Below are 24,946 nucleotides of genomic sequence, written 5' to 3'. Positions count from 1 at the left end.
AAAGAATTGAATCAATAATTAAGAGACCTCCAAAGAAGAAAGCATCGGGCCCAGAGCGTATCACTAATGAATCCTACAAAATGTTTAAAGAAAAAATGACGCCCGTTCCCTACAATATCTTCCAGAAATCAGAAAAAGAGGCAGCGCCTACCAACTCATTCTCTGAGGAGAGCGTCACTTCTTTTTCCTACCCGGAGGCCGAGCGCTGGCTGGTTTCAAGCTTGTTCATCTCCCATCTCTCGGGAACAGGTGGAGGAGAGGCTGTGGGCTGGGTGCTGGTACTGGGTGCTGAGGACCTACCTGTCAGTTCTGCAGCTGCTGATAGCAATGCTGATGCCTTCTTGGGGCCCTGGCCACCTCCAGAGTCTGGGGTAGAGGGGTTTCCACACACTTTTACCTTGCTTTAAGAATGCATTGATGTATTTGCCTTGTATTTTAAAAGACAAATTCCCTCCTAGTCAACTGCATAACATCCCAGCACAGACAGAGCAACGCCTCACTCCCCACTCGGTTGCATTTGTCAATGTTGGGTCTGCTTTCACTTCCCCTAACTCATCCGTGTTCAGATGCCACGCACAGATGCACTCTGGGACAAACTGGCCCCCAGCTACCCAGAAATCAGAAGTTGGACAGCACTCGTTCAATTTCAATGTTAATTTTTCTAAAAGGAACTGTTCTGGGCAGAGCTGTCTTTTGCGGTGTTGGGGAGGGGTAGAGGAGGCATGGGGGAAACGAAAGTGTTTGTAGAAGGTGATATGAGTCAGCCTCAAGTTTGCCCAGGGAGCCAATCCTCTGCGATTTAAGAAATCTGATTTCCTCATTATTTCTTTATGTGCAATCTCATTCTGTCATATACCCGTGGAATGAGGCCGGAAAGACAGAAGTAACATGGGTAGATGCCGACCTTCCTGGAGATGGGGACCCAGGACAGGAGGTAAGGGCTAACCCGCAATTGACTGGCGGCCTCCACCTGCCATCTTCTACTGCCAGCCCCACGGGGCCATGGCACTGGCCTGGGATCAACCTTGAGCAGACATTGACTGCCTTTGTGCCTTCCCAGAGCTCTGAGGAGCTCCGATCAATCCAACTGATGGATCTCTCGTGTGTGGCACCCAAAGAGTAAAGGCTAAATTGCTGAACAGGGTGAAATATCTGCACCAATGCTGGATGCCCTCCACCCAGTCTCTGTGGCAGTTCTCAGCCCCAGGGAGGAGGAACAGGGCCAGCTCGGGGTCCATGGCAGATGGGCCACTGTTCATCCAAGGGCAAGAGAGCAGAAAGGTCTATTTCATTCAAATGGATCCAGGTTGTTTTGGAGTAAGGGGGCAAAGCATGTGTAGGCAGGAAGTGAACGCCATGTTGCACCTGCCTCTCTGCTAAGGTGCATGTTTGTACCTGCCTCTCTGCCCTTAAGGTGGTCGTGGGAAGGAAGGAAAGCCGGACATTCCAGATCATCTCTCAGGCCGGTGGACTGGCCGGGCACAGTACTCAGCCTGGACTGGACACGGGGCTAGAGAGAAGCAAAATGCTCTTCATTATAAGGCAGGGAAGATGTTCCTCAAATTTCTGGAAAGCAGTCAGAAGCCAGAGAAAACTCCGCACTCCTGCAACCAGAGGGACGTGCCAGGTTTGTGTAGAGAAGCCTAGTGTGTGAATTTGCTCAAGTTTCTTGAATAAATGGGCCCTTTACAGATGCAGCCTCGGTCAAGGGAATTAAAAGCAAAAATGAACTATTGGGACCTCGTGAAGATAAAAAGCTTCTGCACAGCAAAGGAAACAATCAACAAAACTAAAAGGCAACCAACGGAATGGGAAAAGATATTTGCAAATGACATATCGGACAAAGGGCTAGTATCCAAAATCTATAAAGAGCTCACCAAACTCCACACCTGAAAAGCAAATAATCCAGTGAAGAAATGAGCAGAAGACATGAATAGACACTTCTCTAAAGAAGACATCCAGATGGCCAACAGGCACATGAAAAGATGCTCAACGTCGCTCCTCATCAGGGAAATACAAATCAAAACCACACTGAGATATCACCTCACGCCAGTCAGAGTGGCTAAAACGAACAAATCAGGAGACTACAGATGCTGGAGAGGATGTGGAGAAACAGGAACCCTCTTGCACTCTTGGTGGGAATGCAAACTGGTGCAGCCGCTCTGGAAAACAGTGTGGAGGTTCCTCAAAAAATTAAAAATAGATCTACCCTATGACCCAGCAGTAGCACTGCTAGGAATTTACCCAAGGGATACAGGAGTGCTGATGCATAGGGGCACTTGTACCCCAATGTTTAGAGCAGCACTCTCAACAATAGCCAAATGATGGAAAGAGCCTAAATGTCCATCAACTGATGAATGGATAAAGAAATTGTGGTTTATATACACAATGGAGTACTACGTGGCCATGAGAAAGAATGAAATATGGCCCTTTGTAGCAACGTGGATGGAACTGGAGAGTGTGGTGCTAAGTGAAATAAGCCATACAGAGAAAGACAGATACCATATGTTTTCACTCTTATGTGGATCCTGAGAAACTTAACAGAAGACCATAGGGGAGGGGAAGGAAAAAAAAAAGAGGTTAGAGAGGGAGAGAGCCAAAGCATAAGAGACTCTTAAAAACTGAGAACAGGGGCGCCTGGGTGGCTCAGTCGGTTGAGCGTCCGACTTCAGCTCAGGTCACGATCTCACGGTTCGTGAGTTCGAGCCCCGCATCAGGCTCTTCAGGCTCTGGGCTGATGGCTCAGAGCCTGGAGCCTGCTTCCGATTCTGTGTCTCCCTCTCTCTCTGCCCCTTGCCCATTCATGCTCTGTCTCTCTCTGTCTCTCTCTGTCTCAAAAATAAATAAACATTAAAAAAAAATTAAAAAAAAAACAAACTGAGAACAAACTAAGGGTTGATGGGGGGTGGGAGGGAGGTGGGTGATGGGCATGGAGGAGGGCACCTTTTGGGATGAGCACTGGGTGTTGTATGGAAACCAATTTGACAATAAATTTCATATATATATAAAATAATGCAGCCTCGGTGATTAGAAAAAACTGAGCTTCAGCTAGTCATTGAAATCTCAAGGACAGAGACAGGCTTCCCGTGGGATGGGGAAAGGGTTTGGAACTGACATTACCTAGACCTTAAAGGACAATGTGATTTGTGGGTTTTTTTTTAATGTTTATTTATTTTTGAGAGAGAGAGAGAGAGAGTGTGTGTGTGTGTGTGTGTGTGAGAGAGAGAGAGAGAGAGAGAGCAGAGGTGGGGCAGAGAGAGAGGGAGACACAGAATCCGAAGCAGGCTCCAGGCTCTGAGCTGTCAGCACAGAGCCCAACGCGGGGCTCGAACTCACGAACCGTGAGATCATGACCTGAGCCAAAGTCAGATGCTTAACAGACTGAGCCCCCCAGGCGCCCCGCTACCAAGTGCGTTTGTACATTATGTCCGTATGTAATTTTTTCACCAATAGCGGCCCTCATTCTGTAAAGGATTTGAAGCAACTTACAAAAACACACTCTAGCAGCATAAAGTTGGAAGAAAAAGAAATGGGAGCAAAGCACAAATAGAAAAAGCAAAACCGAGCACTAGAAATGCAGGTAGGACAGATAAATGGGAGCCGGGGCATGTGCAGTTTCCAGGACCTTAGTCAGAGCAGTGTGGCCAAAGCAGGCGAGGCCTGGGGAGCCAGAGGCAAAGCAGGATGTTTCCAAAGTATGTTCCACTGAATCCTGCTTCTTCTGACTCACTCTGGATGTGCTGGAAATTTGCACAGACACGTTTGCAAAGTATAGAGGGCCAGAGATTTCTACCTTTCTGCCCACTTCTGTTCTTTCTTGCCTCCAAAGAAGTGAACATGAATCTGGCTGGGACAGATTCCAGATTCCAGGATTCCGCCGAGGACATCTTTTCCAGCAGGTGGGGTGTGTGTGCCTACCACGTGCTGCACACGCACGGGACTGCCTGCCACCAGTCCCTGCCCATCCTCCCTCTCTCCCTCCCTCGCTTTGTGGGGCAAAGTGGCTGTTGGGCATGGCTGTCCTCTGCTCTTGGCCTCCCAGGGGGCACAGTGGCCCAGACAAGGCTGGACACAGACTACAAGAGCCCGCTCTGGTGTCTCCTCTCTCTCCTCTCCCTGCCCTTAAGCAGCAGGCAGGCCCAGGCCACCACTCAGCTGGGCAATGACATTAATGTGCAAGCTTATAAGCTGTGCTTATAAGCAAAGGTCTTTGGCATTCCTCAGGGGTACTTCTGTTAAGTTCACAAGAAAGCCCTAGTCTGCAATATCATGCATCAGCCCAGATAACAACAGGCTGCAGTTTTAGCTTGCATTTCCCACTGTCTTGTTTTTTCTCTATCCTCGCTAGAGAATCGATCTCTCTGGGATAACGTATCCTGGACCGAGACCATCTATGCCGATCAGACAATCCCTGGTTCCTAACACAGGGGTAGAGTTGTTTTCTTTTTCTTCCATACGACCCGTGGGATGAGAAGATTCTGGCCTCCCTCCTTTCTCTGTTTTCCCACCCAGATTTAGGCCAAGTAGGTGGTAATCTCTGAAGCGAAGTCAATGCTTTCTTTTTACTGGAAAAACTCCTCGCCATTTTGCTAAGTGTGCTGAGATCTCACACTTGGAATCAGGGAGTGACTCGTAGAGTCCTGAGCACAATCCAGTGCTAGAAGTTACTCTGCTACCTTGCCCCTGCTTGCCAAAGTCTACCAAACCCCCATCTTTGAATGCTAATAGGCTGTCCACTACTTTATGTTCAGGTAGGTCACATAACCAATCTCAGATTGATCCTATTTCTGTGAAGTTTCTACACTGGCAACTCATTCTCTGATACCAACTTATAAGCAGCTGGAGTTTTGGGGTATGAGTAATCAAAACTGATAATGGCTAACTCGGACAGAAAGTCAATTTCTTAGAAGTGTATCAAGTAACTCCCAGAATTTATAAGAAGGCCAAAGACTGGGATAAGAAAATAAGCAGTCTGGGCAATAAGATCCCCAGCCCAGGTCATTCCATGGACCTCAAGTACATAGTGTGGGGGCATTGATCTGGTAAATGTTTTCTTTCCATCCTGGTTAGAAAAGGAGGATCGGAAAGAGTTTTAGTTCCTGCATGACAGATAAGAACATTCGTGTACAGTTTTGTCTTGGGCGTTATATTAACTCACCTGCCCCTTGTCATAAGATAGTCCAAAGACATCTGGGTCACCCGGATATCCCATAGAACATCACACTTATCAGTTACGTTGGTGACATCATGGTGATCGGACAGGATGAACAAGAGTCGGCCAGCACACCTGCTAAAGAGGAATCAATTACCGACCCTCAGCAACAGAGGTGAATGTCAACAGCATTATGATGACCCAAAGAAGTCACACATCAAAATTCATGTACTGCATGTTTTCACTTATGTAAAACTTTGATACAGGCAAAACGAATCTGTACTAACAGCAAGTGCATCAGTGGTTGCCTGATGACGAGGTTGGGGAGGAGGCTATCTATCTGCAAAGGGCACGAAGGAACTTTCTGGAATGATGGAAATGGCCTACGTCATGATTGTAATTACGATTACATTTGTTAAAACTCAACCACTTAAATGTACACTTGAGATGAATGCATTTTATACCCCAATAAAATTGAGCTAAAAAAGAATTGTACATGATTTTAGTAAATTCTCAGAATATATGTCACTGAATATAGTAGCTGCAGTTTCCCCATTATTACCATTTTCCCAAGCAGGTGTCCCTTAGATAGAAACATCTTTTATCTTATTTACATCTTTTTCTAGGCTAATCATCGGGCATTCTGTTTCCACTCCTTTGCCTTTGCCTAATCTATCTCTGGGCAGGCTAAAGGAGGAGATCCTTGTTTCCAGGCTGGGATGGCCATGAAGGGGTTTCCCAGGTAAGTGGAGGGTTTCAGGTAAATGAAGTGTAACAAGGACACAGTGGACTGAACTCCTCTCCCTGTTCCTGTCCTGGCATTTCTCGGTGCTGCTTGCTACCTTCCTGTGGCTCCCGAGCCTCTGGAGCTGTCAATAGGCTCAGTCAATAGGGCTGAGCCTATTGACCTAGAATGTGCTCGTGTGGGATATGCTGTGCTGGTGCCTCTGTAGCAAGCAGGTGAACCTAGGTTTCGAGGCTTCTTAGACGCCAGAACCATTTTTCCCACCTTTTTTCTGAGGAGCTTTTGGGTGTCCTGGTAAGGGGAGCCCATGGGTTGAATCCGTTTGAGAATTATTGATTCCAATTAAGTTAAACAGATTTCTATGTTATAGGGTCTCTCACAGACATTATGTGCCAATGTGCATAAGGCATCTTTATTTTTATTTTTTTTCAATGTTTATTTTTGAGAGAGAAAGACAGAGTGCGAGCGGAGGAGAGGAAGAGAGAGAAGGAGACACAGAATCTGAAGCAGGCTCCAGGCTCTGAGCTGTCCGCACAGAACCCGATGTGGGGCTTGAACCCACAAACTGAAATCATGACCCGAGCCAAAGTTGGACACTTAATGGACTGAGCCTCCCAGGCGTCCCTGCACATAAGGCATCTTTAAGGGTGTGTGTGGAGGGCGTATCCCATCTTCCTTGAAGCGGCTGTTCTAGAGTCTTCTCCCGGCCCTGGCTCTGCCTTAGACCTGACTTCCTCACGCTCCTGGCGCCCAAATGCCTGCCTGCCCCCCGGCCATTTTCCTGCCCAGAGGAATGATTTTCCTCTATATGATTTCAGTTTATATTCAGGTTCCCTTTTGTCTCGACTTTCTTAGGCAATAATTTTATCCTGACAAATTATAGGCATTTCTGGGTCACCTCCCCTCCCCGTCTGGGTTTTGTTTGTTTCTTAAAGTTCGATGATTTCTAGTAAATTCATTCAGTTGTGTTACCAGCACCCCGATTCAGTGTAGGAACATTTTCATCTCCCAAAAGTACAGGAGGGGGAAATAGCCTGGGGGAATAGAAGTGAGTAGGGAAGCACTCAGATAGTGGATCCCCAGCTCCTGTCCGTGGATCCTGGGGCTGGGCCCTGATGCCTCCTCCCCTCTGGACACCCCTCGTCAGGCTACCCCATGACGGGACCCCCCACCGCTTCCCCTAAATGCCCCGGGAACCTCACAAGTGTCCGGACGGAGATGGAGGGAGGCGGCAGGCACTGCCTCCAGCTTCCTGCACGATCAGCTCCAAATACTTTCACTTTTCTTTCCTCCGGAAGCCTGGCCCCCCACTGCATGTGGCAAAGCACAGACTTCCTGCTTCACCCACTGGTGTCCCCCTGCTGTTCTCTCCGCCTTCCAGGAGCCATCCCTGCCCCAGCCCCTGACCAGGGAAGGGGCAGGAGCAGGTGGCAAACCCAGCCTCCAGGTGGGTTTTTGTCTCGGCTACCTTATTCTTCATTTGGGGTGATCAGGCTCTGATAGCTAATTTCCTGACAGCAGCTACAGAGTGGAACTCAGCTGTTTTAAACTGTGAGACTCTCTCCTTGTAAAATATTGCCTTCCAAAGATAGAGAGGTATGTGGGGTTTAACCAGAGACCATGAAAAAGGGGGACAGATGTGGGAGTCGGGGGCGGGGGGAGCAGAAACACAGCTCAACTCCTTTTGCCCTAAAGTCTAGCCCGTTGTTGTGGATGAAAGGGAGATTTGCTCTCTACCCTCCTCCTCTGTGCTCTGTTGATTCTGCACTCAGCCCCAAATGGGCAGCTCATTTATTATCCACAGTGCAAGTGACTAGATGTGGTTGGTGGAAAAAAGAAAATGAGGAGGAAACCCTTCATTTCTTCCCTAGTGTTTCATGAGATTTTTATATATTTTCCTTAAGCACATTTATGATTGTTTCCTTGAAGTGCATTCCTAGAGGTGGAATCTGGGACTCAAGGGAATCCATATTCTAGGGCGTTTGACCCTGATTGCTAACTTCGCCTCCAGAACATTTGGATCTGTTTACATCTGCACCAGGAGCATCTGTGGTTATTGCGATTAGTCTTTATGTTGGGCAATCTGATAGGCAAATGCTATTAAATCGTCTTTTTTGTACTGTTCCAGCTACTAGAGAATTGCCATGCTTTTCACATATTTATTGCACATTTGACTTAATTGCCTAGTTAAGCCTTTTGCTTTTTTTCCCCATATGGACGTTTGTCTTTTGCTTATTCATTTTTAAGACTCGTTCCCATAATAAAAATCTGAACACTCCCATATGAGACCCTATATCATGCACTAGCTTTAGTGGGGCTTTATTCAGACAAGCTCTGCTTTGCCACCTCGGGCTATTTACTTAACCTCTCTGTGCCTTGCTCTCACTCTTGAGAACCATAATAGTTGAAGAATAAAGAAGCTGGTGGATCTTATGTTCTGAGTGCTGTTGTATAATCATCCTAAACGTAACCTCAGGGTCACTTCCTCTTGTTACCATGTGACCATTCTGGATTTCTGGGGCTCTGTGCTTACCTTTGCAATTTTCTTCTCCACATCATGGATTCTGTCCGCATCCTGGTTGCTAGATTTCTCTTCCACCTGTTCTCAATCTCCAGTATTTCTTCATGATTATAGACCCCCTGCGGCATCTTTTCTTTTCCACCTCTATTGTGGATTACTTTACTCTTACAATATGTTTTGGTTTTTTTTCCTTCTGTCAAATGTAAATGATGTGGGAATGAGGAGAGAGCAGGGCTGCTCAATCTACCACTGGGATTAATCCTGGAAGTAGTCATTAGTTACCGTTCAGTTTTCTATTATACACAAAAGGAAGTAGGAAAAACAGGATCTCTATTTCATTTAACAAAAAAAATCTCTGGGTGATTGAGTTTTTCTGTTTACACTTCTATTCCCTTGACAAGTTGTCAGGAATTCAACTGTAGCTTTTCTGCCTCTAATAATTATTGATATTTTCTCATGACCTATCAATGGCTAATTTTTATCAATGCCGCATGGGATGGGAAAGGCACATGTCTGTTCTGAGATATGTAATTGATACATATAATAAATCAGCTAAGTTGCCTTTTACTAATCACGTCTTATACCTCCTTCGTGTCTATTTATGTTTGGCCTATTTGTGTGTTGAAGGTTGTAGGTGGTTTACTCAAGTTTCCAAATATTATCGGGTTTCTATCTTTCTACTCATCATTGGGTGGTCCCTCTTACATGAGCTTTGCTAGTGTGTGTCGTAAGGTGCGGTCCAGACAACCTTAACTCTGTTCAGTGTAGCCACAGACCATAGTACTTATGACCATAAACCTAGAAGCAGAACATCGGAATGTGTTCACCTCTATCACTTCCAAGTTGTGCGATTTAGGGCAAGTTCATAACACATCTCTATGTCTCCATGTCCTTCACAATACAATGGGTGAAATCATAGAAACCATCTTGCAAGGGTTTTGTGACGATCAAATAAGTTACTGCGTGTGAAACCTTTATAATAAAGGCCAGCACATAGGAAATACTCAATAAATATTAGTGACTTTTATAGTTTTTAATTTTTTAAATTTTTTTAGTTTATTTTTGAGAAAGAGAGAGCAGGGGAGGGGCAGAGAGAGAGAGAGAGAGAGAGAGAGAGAGAGAGAGAGAATCCCAAGCAGGCTCCACACAGTCAGCGCAGAGCTCGATGTGGGGCTCAAACTCACAAATTGCGAGATCATGACCTGAGCCAAAATCAAGAGTTGGACACTTAACTGACTGAGCCACCCAACTGCTCCTATAAGCTATTTTTAATATCTGTCTCATATTTACCAATACCCCTTTGAGATTTCAGCAACCTATTTTTGGTCAATTTCAGCCTCCATTGTCCTTGGATGTTGTCATTGCCTCTTACACCCATGAGCCTTTGAGGAAGACTGCTACAGGATGACTTTGGGACCAGGATGGTGATCTGAAAATGCCCACTGAGCACAAACAGCAGCTCCCCGAGTTCCCAGAGTCTTTCCTCTCTTCTCGTGCCTCTTCCGTAGGATGTTCACCATGACCAGAGCCTTAGAAGAGACTCTACGCCAGCACTTCATATACCAGAAGCTGGAGATTGCCTATGCCATACATAAGCCATTTCCCTTCCTCGAAGGCCTCCGAGACAACTCCTTCATCACTGAGACGATGTACAGGGTGAGTCGTGCTGACTGCTTTTCCGTGGCAGCCCAGCCCCCCCACCAACAGTTACTGAAGTTTCAAACCACAAACCCTTAGAGCTTGGAAGGTCTAGTCCAAAATGTTCATTCTCAGGGAAAGATGGGGTTACAAGGGCAGCCATACAAACGACTTCGCCCCACGTGCCTTAAAACGAGAGAAATTTATTCTCTCACAGCTTGGGAAGCCAGAAGTACAAAATCAAGGTGGTGGCCATGTTGGTTCCTTCTGAAGGCTCCAAGAGAGAGCCTGTTCCCTGACTCTCCTACCTTCTGGTGGCACCAGAAATCCTTGTAGAAACTTCACTTCCAATCTCTGTTTCCATCTCTACATCAATCTCTCCATCAGCTCTTCTTTCCCTCATTTTTTCTTTTTCTCTTCTCTTCTAAGGACACTTGTTATTGTGTGTTAGAGCCCACCCTAATCCAGGATGATCTCTTCTCAAATTCTAACTTAATTACATCCGCAAAGACCCCTTTACCAAATGAGGTCACATTCACAGGTTTCAAGTGGACACATCTTACTGGAGGGTGGCACCATTCAACCCACTAAGGGTACCCTCCCAATTCTTAAGAGCTTGTTGTACGCAGTCCTTTCAGACTTGAAGCAAAGCAGGCATTGGAAGATATGGCTATATGGACAAAAATGGCATTCTTTTCATGATTTTTGTTTTTTATGTATTTCCAGAGCCCTAAGCCCAAGGAAGGGCAGCAGTGGTTGAGTGTTCTTCTCCCAGGCTTGGCCTGGTTGGCTCCAACCCTTCTTCGGGTCATAGCCCGGATGTCACTCCTCAGACAGGATTCCTTAACCCACTCATCTAATTGATTTCCCATAGAAATCTATGCTTTCCCTTCATAACACTTCTCTCAAAAGCAACGGGGCATTTCTTTAATTTGTGCTTATTATTGAATGCTCATCTTCTCCACCCGACAGTGTCCCTTCCCTCACTATGGGTAGCACCACGCTGGTCTTATCCACTGCTATATACCCAAGGACAAGCCTAGTAGGTGCTCAGTAAGTGTTGTGCAACCAGTTCTCCTGCCATGTTTCTCCTCTTGGCCAACTTCTCAGGAAGAGGAGTTCTCTGGATGATTTCCTTGTTGGCTAGAACCCATTCAGGCCATCTCAAGTCAAAGAGAGAGAGTAAGAGAGAGACAGAGAGAGAGACAGAGAGATCAAACAGAGGCTAACAAGCGATCAACAGAATTGCCACTTGTGACCAACTAATTGGTCCTTTGCTACAGAGTTCTGCCCAGAGCCTGAGAGACATAGTTACATAGTAGGAGCCTTTGACTACCTTCCCTTCCCTCAAATTTCTCTCTGCCCTCAAATATACCTAAAATAAGGTTCACAAAGCAGACTTATTTTAAAGACGGCTAAGTTATTTATTCCTACGACCAACCATCCAAAAATAGGTGAAGTTCTGGAAGTAAATATGTGTAACTGTGACTTCTCTGCCTTCGAGTCTACCTATACGTTTGTGTTAAATTCCTTGTTAGAAGAATGAAATACTACTCTTACACTGTAGCAAACCACAAACGTAAAAGAAACTTCCATTCCATTTTATGATTATTCATCACCATCCTTGATGCCATTTTTTAAGGAATCCATGGAAGCCTACAGAAGTCAGGTCCCTGTACCCAGACTGGTGTACAATATCCTCAGCCACCTGGAGAAGATGTTCAACCTGTCACTTCTGCAGATGCTCTTCAGCCGAATTAACCTGCGTGAATACCCCCACCTGACAAGGATCCTCAAGAGCTTCAGAAGTGGTATGAGTCTTTCCGAATATCTCTCGGGCTGTAGGAGCAGGGACCAGAAGTTGCTTTACTCCAAGTGTGGGTTGGCTTTCAGCCCCGTGGGCGGTGCCCCTCAACTGGCCGGTTCTCTGGGGAGATAGGAAGCTGACTCTCTCACAGTGCGGCAGGAAGGGCCGTCTCTGGCCCCACTTCTCTAAGATGAATTTCTAGAAGACACAAACATTTCTGTCTTACCTGTTCTATGAAGTGGGGGAAAGCTGTACCGTTTAGCACCCTGGACAGTCTCTAGGGAAGGAAAAATGTGACTGAAATGCAGTTACAGAGACTCAGTCTGGCAGAAGGATAAGGAGGGCCAGAGGGGAAGGGAAATGAATAGGGATGGATAATAAGTATCTCTCTCTTTTTTTTTTTGAGTACTTACTATGTACCAGGCATCGTCCCAAGCACTGTATAGGGTTATCTCACATCATCTTTATTTTTTTTAACATTTATTTATTTTTGAGACAGAGAGAGACAGAGCATGAGTGGGGGGGGGGGGGGTCAGAAAGAGAGGGAGACACAGAATCCGAAACAGGCTCCAGGCTCTGAGCTGTCAGCGCAGAGCCCGACGCGGGCCTCGGAACTCACAGACCTCGAGATCATGACCTGAGCCGAAGTAGGACGCTCAACCGACTGAGCCACCCAGGCGCCCCTCTCACATCATCTTTAAAACAACCCTGTGATGTCATTATCAGCCCCACCTGACATGTGAAGAAAGTATAGCTCAGAATAACCTTCCCCAGGTTACTTGCCTGTGAAGAGCAGAGCAGGCGTCCTACTGGGTCTCCTAACTCTGGGGCCTGAGCTCTCAATCCCTCTTCCCAACAAGGCGGAAGGCGCCACCTAAAGCTGGAGGAGAGGGGAGAGGGAGCTGGAGACAGAGGGTATGAGAAGGAAAGGGAACCTGGAAGCACGCTGTGAATGAGAAAGAGCTGGACAAATACAGAGCAGGAGAAAGAGCGAGGACAGAGCTGGGAAGAAAGAAGCCAGGGCAGGAGGAACAGGTGACACCATCGTTTTGGGCTTGCGGATAAACACTTTGGCCAAGGCGCACGATTCGCTTCCCCGAGAACAACAGGAAGAGGACCGGCGGCTCACACTGCACTGGGACCTTACTGTGAGTGGGGTCAGCGCTGTTGACAGCAAGAGGTTCCTCCCCAGGAGAAATGACTCGTTGAGCTAAAGGGGCGGCAGGGCGCAGGTGCACGTGGGCCGATGCTCCCGGCGGCAGCCAGGCAACGCGGGGAGGCCTGGGTTCTCAGAGGCCACGCTAAGTCAGTCCGAGGGCCAGAGGCACCACACACCGCTGTGCTCCCCGACCCGGCCGAGCTCGAGCGTCTTTCTGGATCTGTAGCCCGAGGCTCGTGTTCTGAGCCCCTCTCCAGAATCCCAGCTTGCTTTCCTTTTTCTGTTCACTGGTCGAGACGACTTAACTTCTGAAATAAATGATGGAGAAGAATCGTAAGAGAAACCTGGCCACGGGAGGCATAGCATGCAGAAAGGCGAGGGCCTGGGGTATTGAGGATGGGGAGGAAGTTTGCTGTGGCCCATCCCAGGGTGCAAGGCAGGGAGGCACAGCAGCGCAATCTGCACAAATGAGCAGAAACCAGAGTAGACAGAATGCACCTTGTGAAGGAATCTCTATTTGATCTTCTTTGCTACAGGGAGGTGTGATGTGTTTACTTATTAAAACAGGGACGCGTATTCAAATTGTACCATTGTACAAGATAGTCTAAATTCTGAAACCAAAATTAAAGAAAAACTTAAGAAGATTAAGTCCCTGAGGACTAAGTCAACTTCACGTGTGAAACGACTTTGGTCTTAACCCAGAGATTGGATGCAGTTATATTTGAACTGAATGTCCCAAATCAGTAGCACAGAGTAGAAATGGACCACGAGTGGATGATGCTCGTGATGAATCCGTTCTCCACACCTAGGGGAGAATGAACCAACCACCCCATGCCCCTGACCCTTTGGAAGTCATGTGTGAAGAAACTCCCTTCCCCAAATAATTCTTGTTTTTTTTTTATTTTATTTTTAATGTTCTTTTTTTTTTTTTTTTTTTTTTTTTTTGAGGGAGAGAGCATGAGCAGGGAAGGGGCAGAGATGGAGGGGGGTGGATGGACAGAGTATCCAAAACAGGCTCTGTGCTGACAACAGAGAGCCCGATGAAGGGCTCGAACTCACAAAACCGCAAGATCATGACCTGAGCCGAAATCAGAAACTCAACCTACTGAGCCACCCAGGCGCCCCTCCCTTCCCCCAAATAATTCAGAGTCCCCGGGGTGTTGATGTGTGCTCCTTCACCAATCCCAGTTGTCATTTCCTACGGAGGATGGAACAGAGCCAGGCCTACCCTCCTTGAAGTTCCAGCCAACTCAGCCGAAGGGAGCTCCCTCCAGACCCTGCTGTCGTTGCCCCCACCCCAACACCGATCACAGAGCCTCTCGCCCCATGAGCCCAGTGTCAGTGAGCCCAGCGCATCCACCCAGCACAGCACTGAGATCCGGACTGAATCATCCAGCCCTCCTGGCCCTGCCGTGGCCCTCCCCAGAGCCACCCAGGAAGGAAGGATCACTCCAGGTGAGAAGCAGACCTTGTCCAATGCCTGTGTATCCCCAGCCTAGGGTACCTGCAGTCGTGTCTAGGACTCCAAGGTCTCACCCTTTTGTTAACCTGGTCCATCCCATGTGCCCACCTGCCACACACAGCCCTTCCCGGCACTTCCAGGGGCCTGGGTAAAGTCAGGAGCCTGAACACCTGCTTCCCACCCTTGGAACAGCACCACCCTCTGCCCTTGGGCCCTGATGCTTCTGGCCTGGGTGTTTCTAAATGTTTAATCTCCTCCCTGACACTCTGTCCTCATGCCCTGTAATGATTTTTCTTCCTCTCTTCAATGACCGATGACAACTTAACATCCTGCATAAATGCTGAAGAAGACTCACAAGAGGGACCTGGCACCCCGCCTGCCTCTGTGCAAGGTAATGTTGCTTGGGACTGACTTAGTTCAATTCGAGGTGGGTGTGAGGGGCAATCATGCACCTGTCGACCCAGGGACTTGTGGCAGGAGCCCAGGGAAAAAGAACTGAGTGTGACAAAAGAAAAAGAAAACAAGGGACTGATGCTCCAACTCAGCACTGGAATCCTTGTCAGGGATGCCTCCATGACCAGTCTGATGCTGTGATGCCCACCCGATAAGTGTTCTTAAATGACATGTAACTTGTGCAGTACACCCCTCTGTGACCCTTACTCAATTGCTCAGGCTCTGATTACAGGGGCCTTTCAGTTTCAACCACGTCCATTTTTATATGGTTTGGATTCTAAGAGTAATGTTATTGAAATTATTGGAAAAGATGATAAAACATTTAAAGACCTGACGGACCTGATTTAGCTTCCAAAATTGTTTCTAATCTCTCCAGCCATCATCATGAAGGACTCTGATAACATTAAATATAACCATGGAGTACTATCGGGTGTTGTCAAAAATGGTATTGTGGATTCTGAGTTCTCCAATACTGAGAATAAAGGGCTCTATTTGGTTCAAATGTTTCCTTCACTCCTCTAACACCTAACATCCAAATAAAGTTAACATAACCATGAAGCCAACAGCAATGGAAGACTCCATCTGCTAGATAGATGAGCGAAAGAAAGCCGTAATTAAATTATTCAATTCGTAGGTAGTGAGTCACTATATGATACACCTGAAACTAATACATGCTAACTACACGAGAATTAAAATTTTTTTTAATAATAAAACAGAAAACAAATTAGTAAGTAGCTAGTTGATTGTTGACTCCCCCCTCTTTCCCACCCTTACTGGGCATTGGTGTTCCGTTGGCCCCGCCACATTTACTGGTTGGAATAGACTGTTTTTTTTCCTCCTCCCTCTGGTCCCTGTTTGCTGGTCCTGGGATCTGAAATTCATCTTCTTTCTCTGCTCAGTGTGCGGTAACAACCCGAGGCCCCAAATAAAAGATAAGGAAATGCTCAAGAGATGCCCCACCCTCCCTCAGGTCCCATGCCAGGAAATGTTGATGCAGACAACTATAGCTTGCCTTACTTTTCATGTCTACCAAGAGGAGAGGTCATTTGGATCATTCTCGAGACAGGGCTCTCCTTGCCGCTCTTGACCACCATCTTGGCCCAGCTTCCAGCTGCACACCCAGCCCTCAGGAGCTTGGATGGGCAGGAGATCCTGGGGAAGACAAGGGAGATGAGTCTGGAAAAGGTAGACTTGGAGGAGGGGCACCAGAGATGAGCGAGCCCAGTAGCACCCACAGGACCTAGACTACAAACATCACTAGAAGGTTTACTAAGGGAGAAAATTCATCTGCGTGAGGGCTGTGGCAGGACCCCTGGGGACAGGACAGGGGACTGAGCCAGAGCAAGACTGTGTGAGTCAGCCACACTCTGAGGTGCTCAAAGACATTGTGTGGCCCTGACACAGATGGCCCAGATGCGGACGGTTCTTTTTCTGAGCCCTCATCCTGACTGTGGAGAACGTTCACCTTCAACCCTCATCATTTCTATATTGTTTAGATTTTTAAGAGTTGATCAAAATAATTTGAAAGTCAACAAACTATTTAAATTGTCTAATGACTGCTTGCCATCTGCCTCAGATGCCTATCCTAAGGAGCCCAAAATTTGAGACAGATCTCATTGAACCGTGTAAACAAGAAGAAGGTGGCAGTCTTACTTGAGATTTGTTATGGCTTCAAACCCTGCGGTCTGCTTAGTGCAGCAAAAACAAGCACTTCACATTTATTTACTATTAACAGGTGCTGGCAAATAGAGGCTAGCTCCTGCTTTCTTGTACACAGAAATATAGAAGGCACTTAGCCTCCTTCACTATTTTTCAAGGTGAAGTAATGACAAGGAGAGAGGTTCAAAAATATCCATTCACAAATCTTTAAGGACTAGCATGTATTTTTTATATGGCAAAGACATTCCCCTTCACTGAAGCCAGTGACCTTGACCAGAATTCAAGATCAGCACTCTCAATGCTCGCAGCCTTATCCCCTGCATGAGGGTTACTGAGGGCCCCTTATTCTTCTCTTCTGTCGAGTAAGGGGAGTCCCTCAAAACAGGTCAAACTGAGCCCTCCTCTGGGGGCGGGGATATCACTGGTATAGCCACACTGGTAAGTGTAACTACAAACCGATCAATTCAAGGCAGGGCAGACTTTTCCTTCTGCCTGTTCCAAGCTCTGAATCGAATTCTGTTTCCTTTGATAGAGATAAGAGATATCTCTCCTGAACCAAATGACCCCAAAGAGTTCCAGGGGGCATCCATCACTCTTCCCAACAAGAAAGGTAAGGGAGGGTTACCGTTCTCCTGTGGACCCCAGGAGCATGACTGTGGAGGGACTTTTTGTTTTTCTGATCGTCTTTTGTCAGAAGCACCCACCATGTGATTGGAGTCACGATGCTCATTACAGTTTGTTTCTGTAGCTCCCATTCACTGCATCTTCCTTGAAGGCCTTCATTAAGAGCGTAGGGAAACCAGACAGCACTGGGGGCCATTGAAATACATATCCATTGCAATCGCCTGCTCTGAAACAATCAAGGTCTCCTTTACCCACAACTTCTTGGAGGGTTAGTCACACCTCCTCTTTAACTGAAAGTTGGTTCCCCGAGAGGGCACTGCTTTCTCGTAAGACAAGGCTACCTATTATCTGCTCTTGCTCACCTCATGGTGGGAGACAGGGTGGATGCCCACTGCTTGCTACATACTGCCCCTGACTAGCCCTTTGCTCCTCTGCCCTCCATGTGAATGAAATAACTCCCTCTGTCTTAATCACGGTCATCCTTAACTTGTCCCTATTTCCCCAGCAGACCTCTAAGGCTAACTTAGAATTTTTCTGTCAGTTCAAGTCCTGCTATCATCCTGGACACCTTGAAGGTGTCCCATCCAACAGACCCATCCAATACTCTGGTCCCTCAGAACTTTCCTCTGCTCTTTTCCAGTGACTTTTTTCTGCACCGATTCTTGGCCTCCTGGACCCAGAGACAACCATGGGTCCTCTCATCGTTGAAGCCTGGCTCCACCTCCCAATAATTTCAGAATTCTTTTTTTTTTTTTGACATCTAATCCTTGAAGTCTGCTCCTTCTACAGCTATTGTTCAACCTCCAAACTCTCCTCTCCAGCCCAATCTTAAACAATTAACTCAAAAGTATCCCTGCCTGATTTCTCCCTTACAACTTGTTCCCTCTGGAGCTGTTCTTCAACCTCACTTGGATGACCAGTGCATTGGCTTTTCTCTTTTCTGGTTCATCATATGCCTCTCTTCATGCCCCTTCATACCAGGTTAGAGGCCATGATCCATTGCTTCAGTAACTTATTGCTGGTATCTTAACCAACCTTGCCACTCTGCCTTTTCCTAAACCCTCTGGCGGGTCTTGGAGGGACCCATTATCTGCTTTCTGCACACTGGGTATGAAGGCAGGCACTTCACTATGGGGAAAACCACGCAGCAGGGCAGAGCTCATGTGTTGTGCCTTCACGAGCCCAGGGTAAATGATCCTTCTACACTGCCTGACAATTTCACTTCCTGCAATGATCCTTTCCAACCCTGAGCTTTTTTTTTTTTTTCAAACTGCTGGCCCCCCTCACCACCTCCTTTTCTTCTTTTTTTAAAATCTTTATTTTATTTTATTTTGTTAACGTTTATTTATTTTTGAGACAGAGAGAGACAGAGCATGAACGGGGGAGGGTCAGAGAGAGGGAGACACAGAATCTGAAACAGGCTCCAGGCTCTGAGCGGTCAGCACAGAGCCCGACGCGGGGCTCGAGCTCACGGACCATGAGATCATGACCTGAGCCGAGGTCAGCCGCTTAACCGACTGAGCCACCCAGGCGCCCCTCCCGCCTCCTTTTCTTAACAGACTACTTTTCCTCTTACTACACCAAAAGGTATAGGATGGGAATACCCTCACTTCCTGCTACCAGCCTGCATTTGCCCCCTCCTCTCCACTTCCCTCTTTCTCTCTAAGGCAATCCTTCTGCCTCACCTGACCGTGTCCATGACCCCTCTCTCCTCTGAGAATTCAGCATCTCCCTGTCACGGGATCTGCATTCAGTCACTGCCCAAGCTATCACAGCTCATCAAAGGAGCTTCCTCTTGATCCTCAGCTCACTTCACCGGCTTCCATAGCTCACTCTTCCATTTCATAGCTAGAAACGAGCTACCTAAACTCATTGTCCCAATCTCTTCATGTCCCCTTCTCCTCTGCCACTTTAGAATATCTTCTCCATCATTACTCCATGAGGCAGCATCACGTAAGGCCACCAATGCCCTGCTTGCCACTATGGTTTGAAGACCAAAAGTGAGCGCTGAAAATTGTTGACCTTTGAGGTTGGCAGATCTATGTTTGTAGCCAGGAGAAGATCATCTGTACCCTTTCTCTTTAGGCAAGAAAAGAAAAAGAAGTATCTGGTCAACTCCAAAGAAGAGACGCCAGAAAAAAAGCCTCTCAAAAGGTAAGATGAGAGAACAAGAAGAGGTGGGAGGCAGCAGACAGCTCGTGCTTGTAGGTTAAGGTGTGGGAAGTTGAATTTCATTCTAAACGAAATGGGGAACCATCGAAGAGATCCGATCAGTGAAGTGACATGATCCCATTTTACATTTGACAAGAACAGTTTTGGTTCAGTGTAAAGGATGAATTGGAAACAGAAGAGAATGGAGGCGGGACAACCCTTGGAAAGGGGAGGACGCCATGCAGGTTGACAGAACTCTGCATTCAGATCTGGCAGTGGAGATAAGGGCCAGTTCAAGAACAGCTTGGGAAGAGAGTTGATAGAACTTGAAAAATTAGGAGAGAGAAACCAAGGCTTCCTCTTCAGTTTCTGGCTTGAATGGCTGGGTGAATGGTGGTGTACATTGCTAAGGGGAGATGCAAATAATTTGGGAGGAAATCTTAGAATTTTCCATTTTTGACCTGTTCACCTCAAGATTTGTGCTAGCTGTCTATGCTCTAGCTCCATGTTTTGTCCAAAACTGTGAAGGGTCTGAGATGGTACCCCACTTGCATAGGGCCATTCTTTGTGTATATGACCATGCAGGAACCCCGGGCACCTGGATCAGGGGAAAGAATTCCTCATTGACATCACAACCAGCTCAACATCCAGAGTCACACTGCATTATCTACCCCCAAATGCAGACCCACAGGCAGTGAGAAGAGAGCTGCTGGAATCCTTCTGAGAGGCAGATGATATCCCATAGACAAAGGATAAAGAATGATGGGTTTTCTGTTTATAGACAGGACAAGGAAGCCATCTTCCTCCTCTCCTGAAAGGAGGGAAAAACAAAATACAAACAAACAAGAAAAAACTTGGCTGCTTTGAGATAAGATTAAACTGATCCTCTGTCCTCACCCTCATCTTTTGGAATTGAAATGCCTCTTTCTAAGAGGCAGAGAAACCCCAAGTGTCTTCAGCCTTTGTTAAAGATGATCCACATTCTGGGCTTCATCCCTTTTGATGTGTAAATACCAATGGAGAGAGGGCTCCAGTAATCCTGGTACTTTGGGACTTAGCTTAGGAAGCTAGCCCTGCTGTAGGCATTTGGCAATCTCAGGAGAGGAGAAGACTTATTATCCTTTTGGATCAAACAGCAGTTTACCAGCTACAGATCTCATTCTCATGGTGTATGAAAAGCAAAATGTTTCTAGGGATGTGAAAGCAGGCATTCCCTGTCTTAATTCTGTATACATTTTCATGCCTCAGGAGTCTAGGGCTTTTCACAGAAGTACTGAGAAATCAAGGGAGCTTAATTTCCCCCACAATAGGGAGAGGGGAAAGTGGGTGATGGGCATTGAGGACGGCACTTATCGGGATGAGCACTGGGTGTTGTATGGAAACCAAATTAACAATAAATTATATTCAATAGAAAAATAGAAAAAAAATTCCCCCACAATATGCAAATCTGGCACTCAATAAAAGAAAATCAGATCCAAAGATATAAATGTGAGTCCTCGGCAAAATAAAAGTATCCAGATCCGTGGGAAAGAGAACCCTAACCCTTACACCCTTCCTTCTGTCATCGTCATTGGATCCATCCTTCTGTCCTAGCCTCACACTCTACCACGCAGCCCCTTGATTCTTTGATACCTTGCACCTTTCCCACTGGAGGCACCTGGGGAAACTTGGATCCCTCCTGATCCACAAACAGGTCCTCGGGAATCTGGAGAAGTACGTTATCGCACTCCTTGTGTGCCAAAACAGGCTACCTGGCCATCTTTACTCGGATGTGGGCACCTCCAGGAAGAAGGTGTCAGACATGGCCCAGGAAAGAAAGCCCTCTGCTCTGGGAGTCTGGTTAATTTCAACAGGTTGCACAGGGCTGAGAGCAGATGGTGGGTCTAAGGGAGAAAGAAAGGTGTGCACAAGAAAGATACAATTGCAGAACTAGCAGGAGAAAAATGAGGTACAGGGGTACAGAGATCTCAAAGGGGCTGGGGGCATGGGAGGGGGAGGAGGAGCTTTCCAGTGAAAGGGCACCCCAGTGCCTTCACTGGAGGGCACCCCAGTGAAAACTATTCACAAATCACTATTTGGCCCAGGGAGAGCCTCACCTGAACACACAATCCAAAAAAAGCTCCAACTGATGTATCAGGCAACTGAAAGGAAGGACGATTCAACCAGCAACTCAGAGGTCATAACAAGGGCCCAAAAGGCAAGGACTGGATGTACACAAGCCTCTGGACCACAGGGTAAGGCTGGCTACCGAATCTGCTATAAATGCTCCATGTGGGAGGGTCTTTCTCGGGACGGACATGGGGTTGGGTGGATGTATGAAGGAAACGGTAGAAGAAGGGAGCGGTGCAGCCAAGATGGCAAGGAACTTCTGGGCTGGGAGTGGTTGTGGGTAGAAGCCAGCGTGCTCCCAGCACACAGGTCACCTCTACACGGACTCACGTGACCACTTCCCAGTGTCTACTGTTTACATTTCCATTAGTAGAGCCACCACAACTCTGCTGAGTCTGGGGGCTCCCGTCTTGATTCAAGCTGCCCCCATACAAAAAGTGGCACCACTCCTCAAAGTGCACACACTCCCAGGAGTGTTTCTTAATGGCTTCTTTATGGAAGTGAAGTGGCTTAGTCAAAGAGTCTACATGTTTAAGATTAGTACATACCAGGGCACCTGGATGGTTCAGTTCGGTTAAGTGTTGGACTCTTGGTTTCAGGTTAGGTCATGATCTCACAGTTCGTGGGTTTGAGCCCCATGTCAGGCTCTGTGCTGTCAGTGTGACAGGATCTTCTTGGGATTCTCTCTCTTCCTCTTTCTCTCTGCCCCTTCCTCTCTCTCTCTCTCCGCCTCTCTCTCTCCCAAAATAAATAAATAAATTTAAAATAAAATAAAATAAAATTAGCACATACTGATCAAATTATTGCCAGTTTAGACTCCCAGTAACATCATAGAGATGCCATTTTCCCTACACCTTCACCGAAACTGGAAACAATTAAGAGTCTTCTGTGTTGACAGATTAAAAGCAAAGAATGATATTCCACCCATGTTTTCCTTTGGATTTCTTTGCACCATGCATGTGGTTAAATATGCTGTGGTAGATTGTCTTACTACTCACTGATATCTCGGAAGGTTATACACTCTTGCCCTGTAGACTCCAGAATGGCCATGTCACTTGACTTGGCCAAAGAAATGTGGACAGAAGTGTGAGGGTCGCTTCAAAGCCAAAGCTTTAAGAGCCTGTGTATCATCTTTATTTCTGCCATGGGACCAACAATGTTCTAGACACAAGTTGCTTTGTCCCCAGGATCCGTGTGTGTCAATAACATGGAACCTCATCTAACTTGTGATGAATGAGTAGCACAAGGGAGAAGTAAAACTGGGTTGTTTTAAACCAACACTTGGCAAACTTTTTCTAACGGGGGCCAGATAAGAGCTTTGCTGGCCCTACAATCTCTATTGCAACTACTCGACACTGCCATTGTAGTATGAAAGCAGCCAGAGACAAATATGTAAACAAATGCACCTGTCTGTGTTCCAATAAATCTTTATTTACAAACACAAGCATTGGACTTATTTGGTCTTCACGCTATTATTTGCTGATACCTATAATTAACCACTGAAATTTGGGAGAGTCATAATTTATCATAACATCACCTAGCCTCTTCCTACTAAGATAGCTGTTTGTTAAATAATTTTTTATTAGAAGTTTTTTCCTTTGAGGTTCACTTGTTCATATTTGCCCATTTTCGTATAGGACTATTCATCTTTTCGTCTGATCAATTATGGAAATCTACTGTTTGTTATCTCATTGAAATGTTTCTGCTTTTGTTTTTATTTTGTAACTCACTTGAGAAATTTTTGGTTGTGGAGAATTTTTTTGTAAATTTGTTTAGACAAATCACTTTGTCTTTTCCAAGATGGTTTATGCCAGAGTTTCTCGACCTTGACACTTACTAGCATTTGGGACTGAATAATTCTTTGTCATGAGTGCTGTCCTGTGCCTCACGAGATACTGGGCAACATCCCAGTCATTAGATGCCAGTAGTGTCTTCCTCCCAGTCATGAGAAACAAAAAGATTTCCCAACATTGTCAAATATCCCCTGGGGGACCAAATCAACCAGCATGGAGAACCATTGTTTTATGCCCTATATTTCTTCCTTAAAAAGTCCTTTCTATGTGATATTTATAAGTTTATATCCTTTATCTACTTCTAGTGTTTGTATTAAATACATATGTACACATTATTATATTAATTATTATATGTTAATATATATTACCTTATGAAAACATGGTTTCTGTAATGTTTTTAGCCTTCCTATCTATCTATTAACATGAACTTGCTATTCCTCCATGATCAGTGCTATAATGTTCCTTTCATAAGACCCACGTCTAGGGGAGCCTGGCTGGCTCAGTCGGTTAAGCGTCCGACTTCGGCTCAATTCATGGTTTTGCGGTTTGTGAGTTTGAGCCCCGCGTCGGGCTCTGTGCTGACGGCTCGGAGCCTAGAGCCTGCTTCAGATTCTGTGTCTCCTTCTCTCTCTGCCCCTCCCCCGCTTGTGCTCTGTCTCTCTCTGTCTCTCAAAAATAAATAAATGTAAAGAAAAAATTTTTTTTAAAGACACATCTATCTTGTCTCTCCAAAGTGGTAGAAAGACAGAAAAAATTACTTGAAAATAGTTGATATATAAAGCATATAAATCTATGTTTCCAATTATAAATGACATTAATTTTTTTTTTAGAAAAGAAAAGGAACGATGTCAGTTCAAGTTCAACCAGAAGGTGTCAGAAAAATATTCCCCCAAAGGGTAAGTAAGCCAGAGACAGGGACTGGCCATCAGACATCACTGGTGCCCTGGCCACCTGCTGATTGTTTGTGTCCTCTCTTCCTCCTCTTTCCCTCCCATCTTCGTCCTCCTCCTCCTCTTCCGCCTCCTCCTTTTCTGTGAGCATTCATTTCTCTTCGGCGTTGGTAACATTTCTTCAGCACTGCCCCTCTCAATCTCCCTTCCCTCTTTAGGCTCTGGCGACATTGGCATTCCTCCTCCCCCCCATGAATTTATCATTGAAGTAGAACAGGGGCTACTTGAGGTAGGGTCCGCAGACTGGTGCCATCCACAAGTCTGTTGGTTGCAAGTCTGCAAAAATAAAGAGCTTATAAATCAACCGTGACACTGAGCACCCCGTTTTCACAGCAGGACCTCCTCAGCGGAGATGCCTTATTTCTATTGGATCAAGCTCCTGTCTTGTCACGCACCGGCACATTGAGTAGCACTGGTGTGATGCTTAAGAAAGATGCACGTACCGTAAATGTACAGCCTGAGGAATTAACACAAAGGCAAAGCCCACATGTACTTAGCGCCTAGGTTAAGAAACAGAACATAGCCCACACCCATAATCCAATCCCCACCTACACCCCGAGGGTCACCACCAGCCTGATTTCTCAAAGCATAGGCTCTTTGACACTGGATGCTTCGCCCTCCTTTCCTGCCCAGGGCTTCCTCGGTGTGCCCCCCTCACCCACCCCTTCCCCGAAGCTGACCGCCCTTGTTCTCCTTCTTCCCTTTGTTACACATCCCCAGGCC

The 24,946-nt window shown here is 46.4% G+C and overlaps 2 protein-coding genes and 1 long non-coding RNA gene across 24 annotated transcripts in view; 1 reads left to right on the top strand and 2 right to left on the bottom strand.

The window, feature by feature from the left end:
- Window positions 1–7,237, bottom strand: part of LOC106972311 (nuclear body protein SP140) — a 65,458-nt gene extending 58,221 nt beyond the window's left edge. For 8 of the 22 annotated variants that reach the window (XM_015069238.3, XM_015069235.3, XM_015069240.3 and 5 more), the window contains exons 1-2: window positions 7,100–7,235; window positions 5,159–5,287 (exon numbers count right to left, since the gene is read on the bottom strand). The gene's annotated coding sequence lies outside the window, so the exon portion shown is untranslated. Of the gene's footprint in view, window positions 1–151; window positions 269–300; window positions 1,893–5,158; window positions 5,291–7,094 lie in introns of those variants that run through there. The other 14 variants (XM_015069232.3, XM_015069241.3, XM_027048262.2 and 11 more) reach the window with 9 other exon arrangements.
- Window positions 7,238–9,927: 2,690 nt separating this feature from the next.
- The window catches only part of LOC106972312 (sp110 nuclear body protein), a 30,882-nt gene continuing 15,863 nt past the window's right edge, over window positions 9,928–24,946 (top strand). The window contains 8 exon segments of the mRNA XM_015069243.3: window positions 9,928–10,074; window positions 11,699–11,867; window positions 14,211–14,477; window positions 14,831–14,875; window positions 17,129–17,206; window positions 19,306–19,374; window positions 21,456–21,605; window positions 24,104–24,169. Coding sequence (XP_014924729.2) covers window positions 9,928–10,074; window positions 11,699–11,867; window positions 14,211–14,477; window positions 14,831–14,875; window positions 17,129–17,206; window positions 19,306–19,374; window positions 21,456–21,605; window positions 24,104–24,169 — 991 coding nt within the window.
- The window catches only part of LOC128314143 (uncharacterized), a 46,198-nt gene continuing 33,113 nt past the window's right edge, over window positions 11,862–24,946 (bottom strand). The window contains exons 2-3 of the long non-coding RNA XR_008295602.1: window positions 15,955–16,089; window positions 11,862–13,330 (exon numbers count right to left, since the gene is read on the bottom strand). This is a non-coding gene — a long non-coding RNA (uncharacterized LOC128314143). The remainder of the gene's footprint in view (window positions 13,331–15,954; window positions 16,090–24,946) is intronic.

Source organism: Acinonyx jubatus, chromosome C1 (assembly GCF_027475565.1).
Source record: "Acinonyx jubatus isolate Ajub_Pintada_27869175 chromosome C1, VMU_Ajub_asm_v1.0, whole genome shotgun sequence".
NCBI classification, from domain to species: Eukaryota; Metazoa; Chordata; class Mammalia; order Carnivora; family Felidae; genus Acinonyx; species Acinonyx jubatus.
The sequence above is the reverse complement of the archived record's forward strand: the minus strand, read 5'-3'. Positions and strand labels throughout refer to the sequence as shown.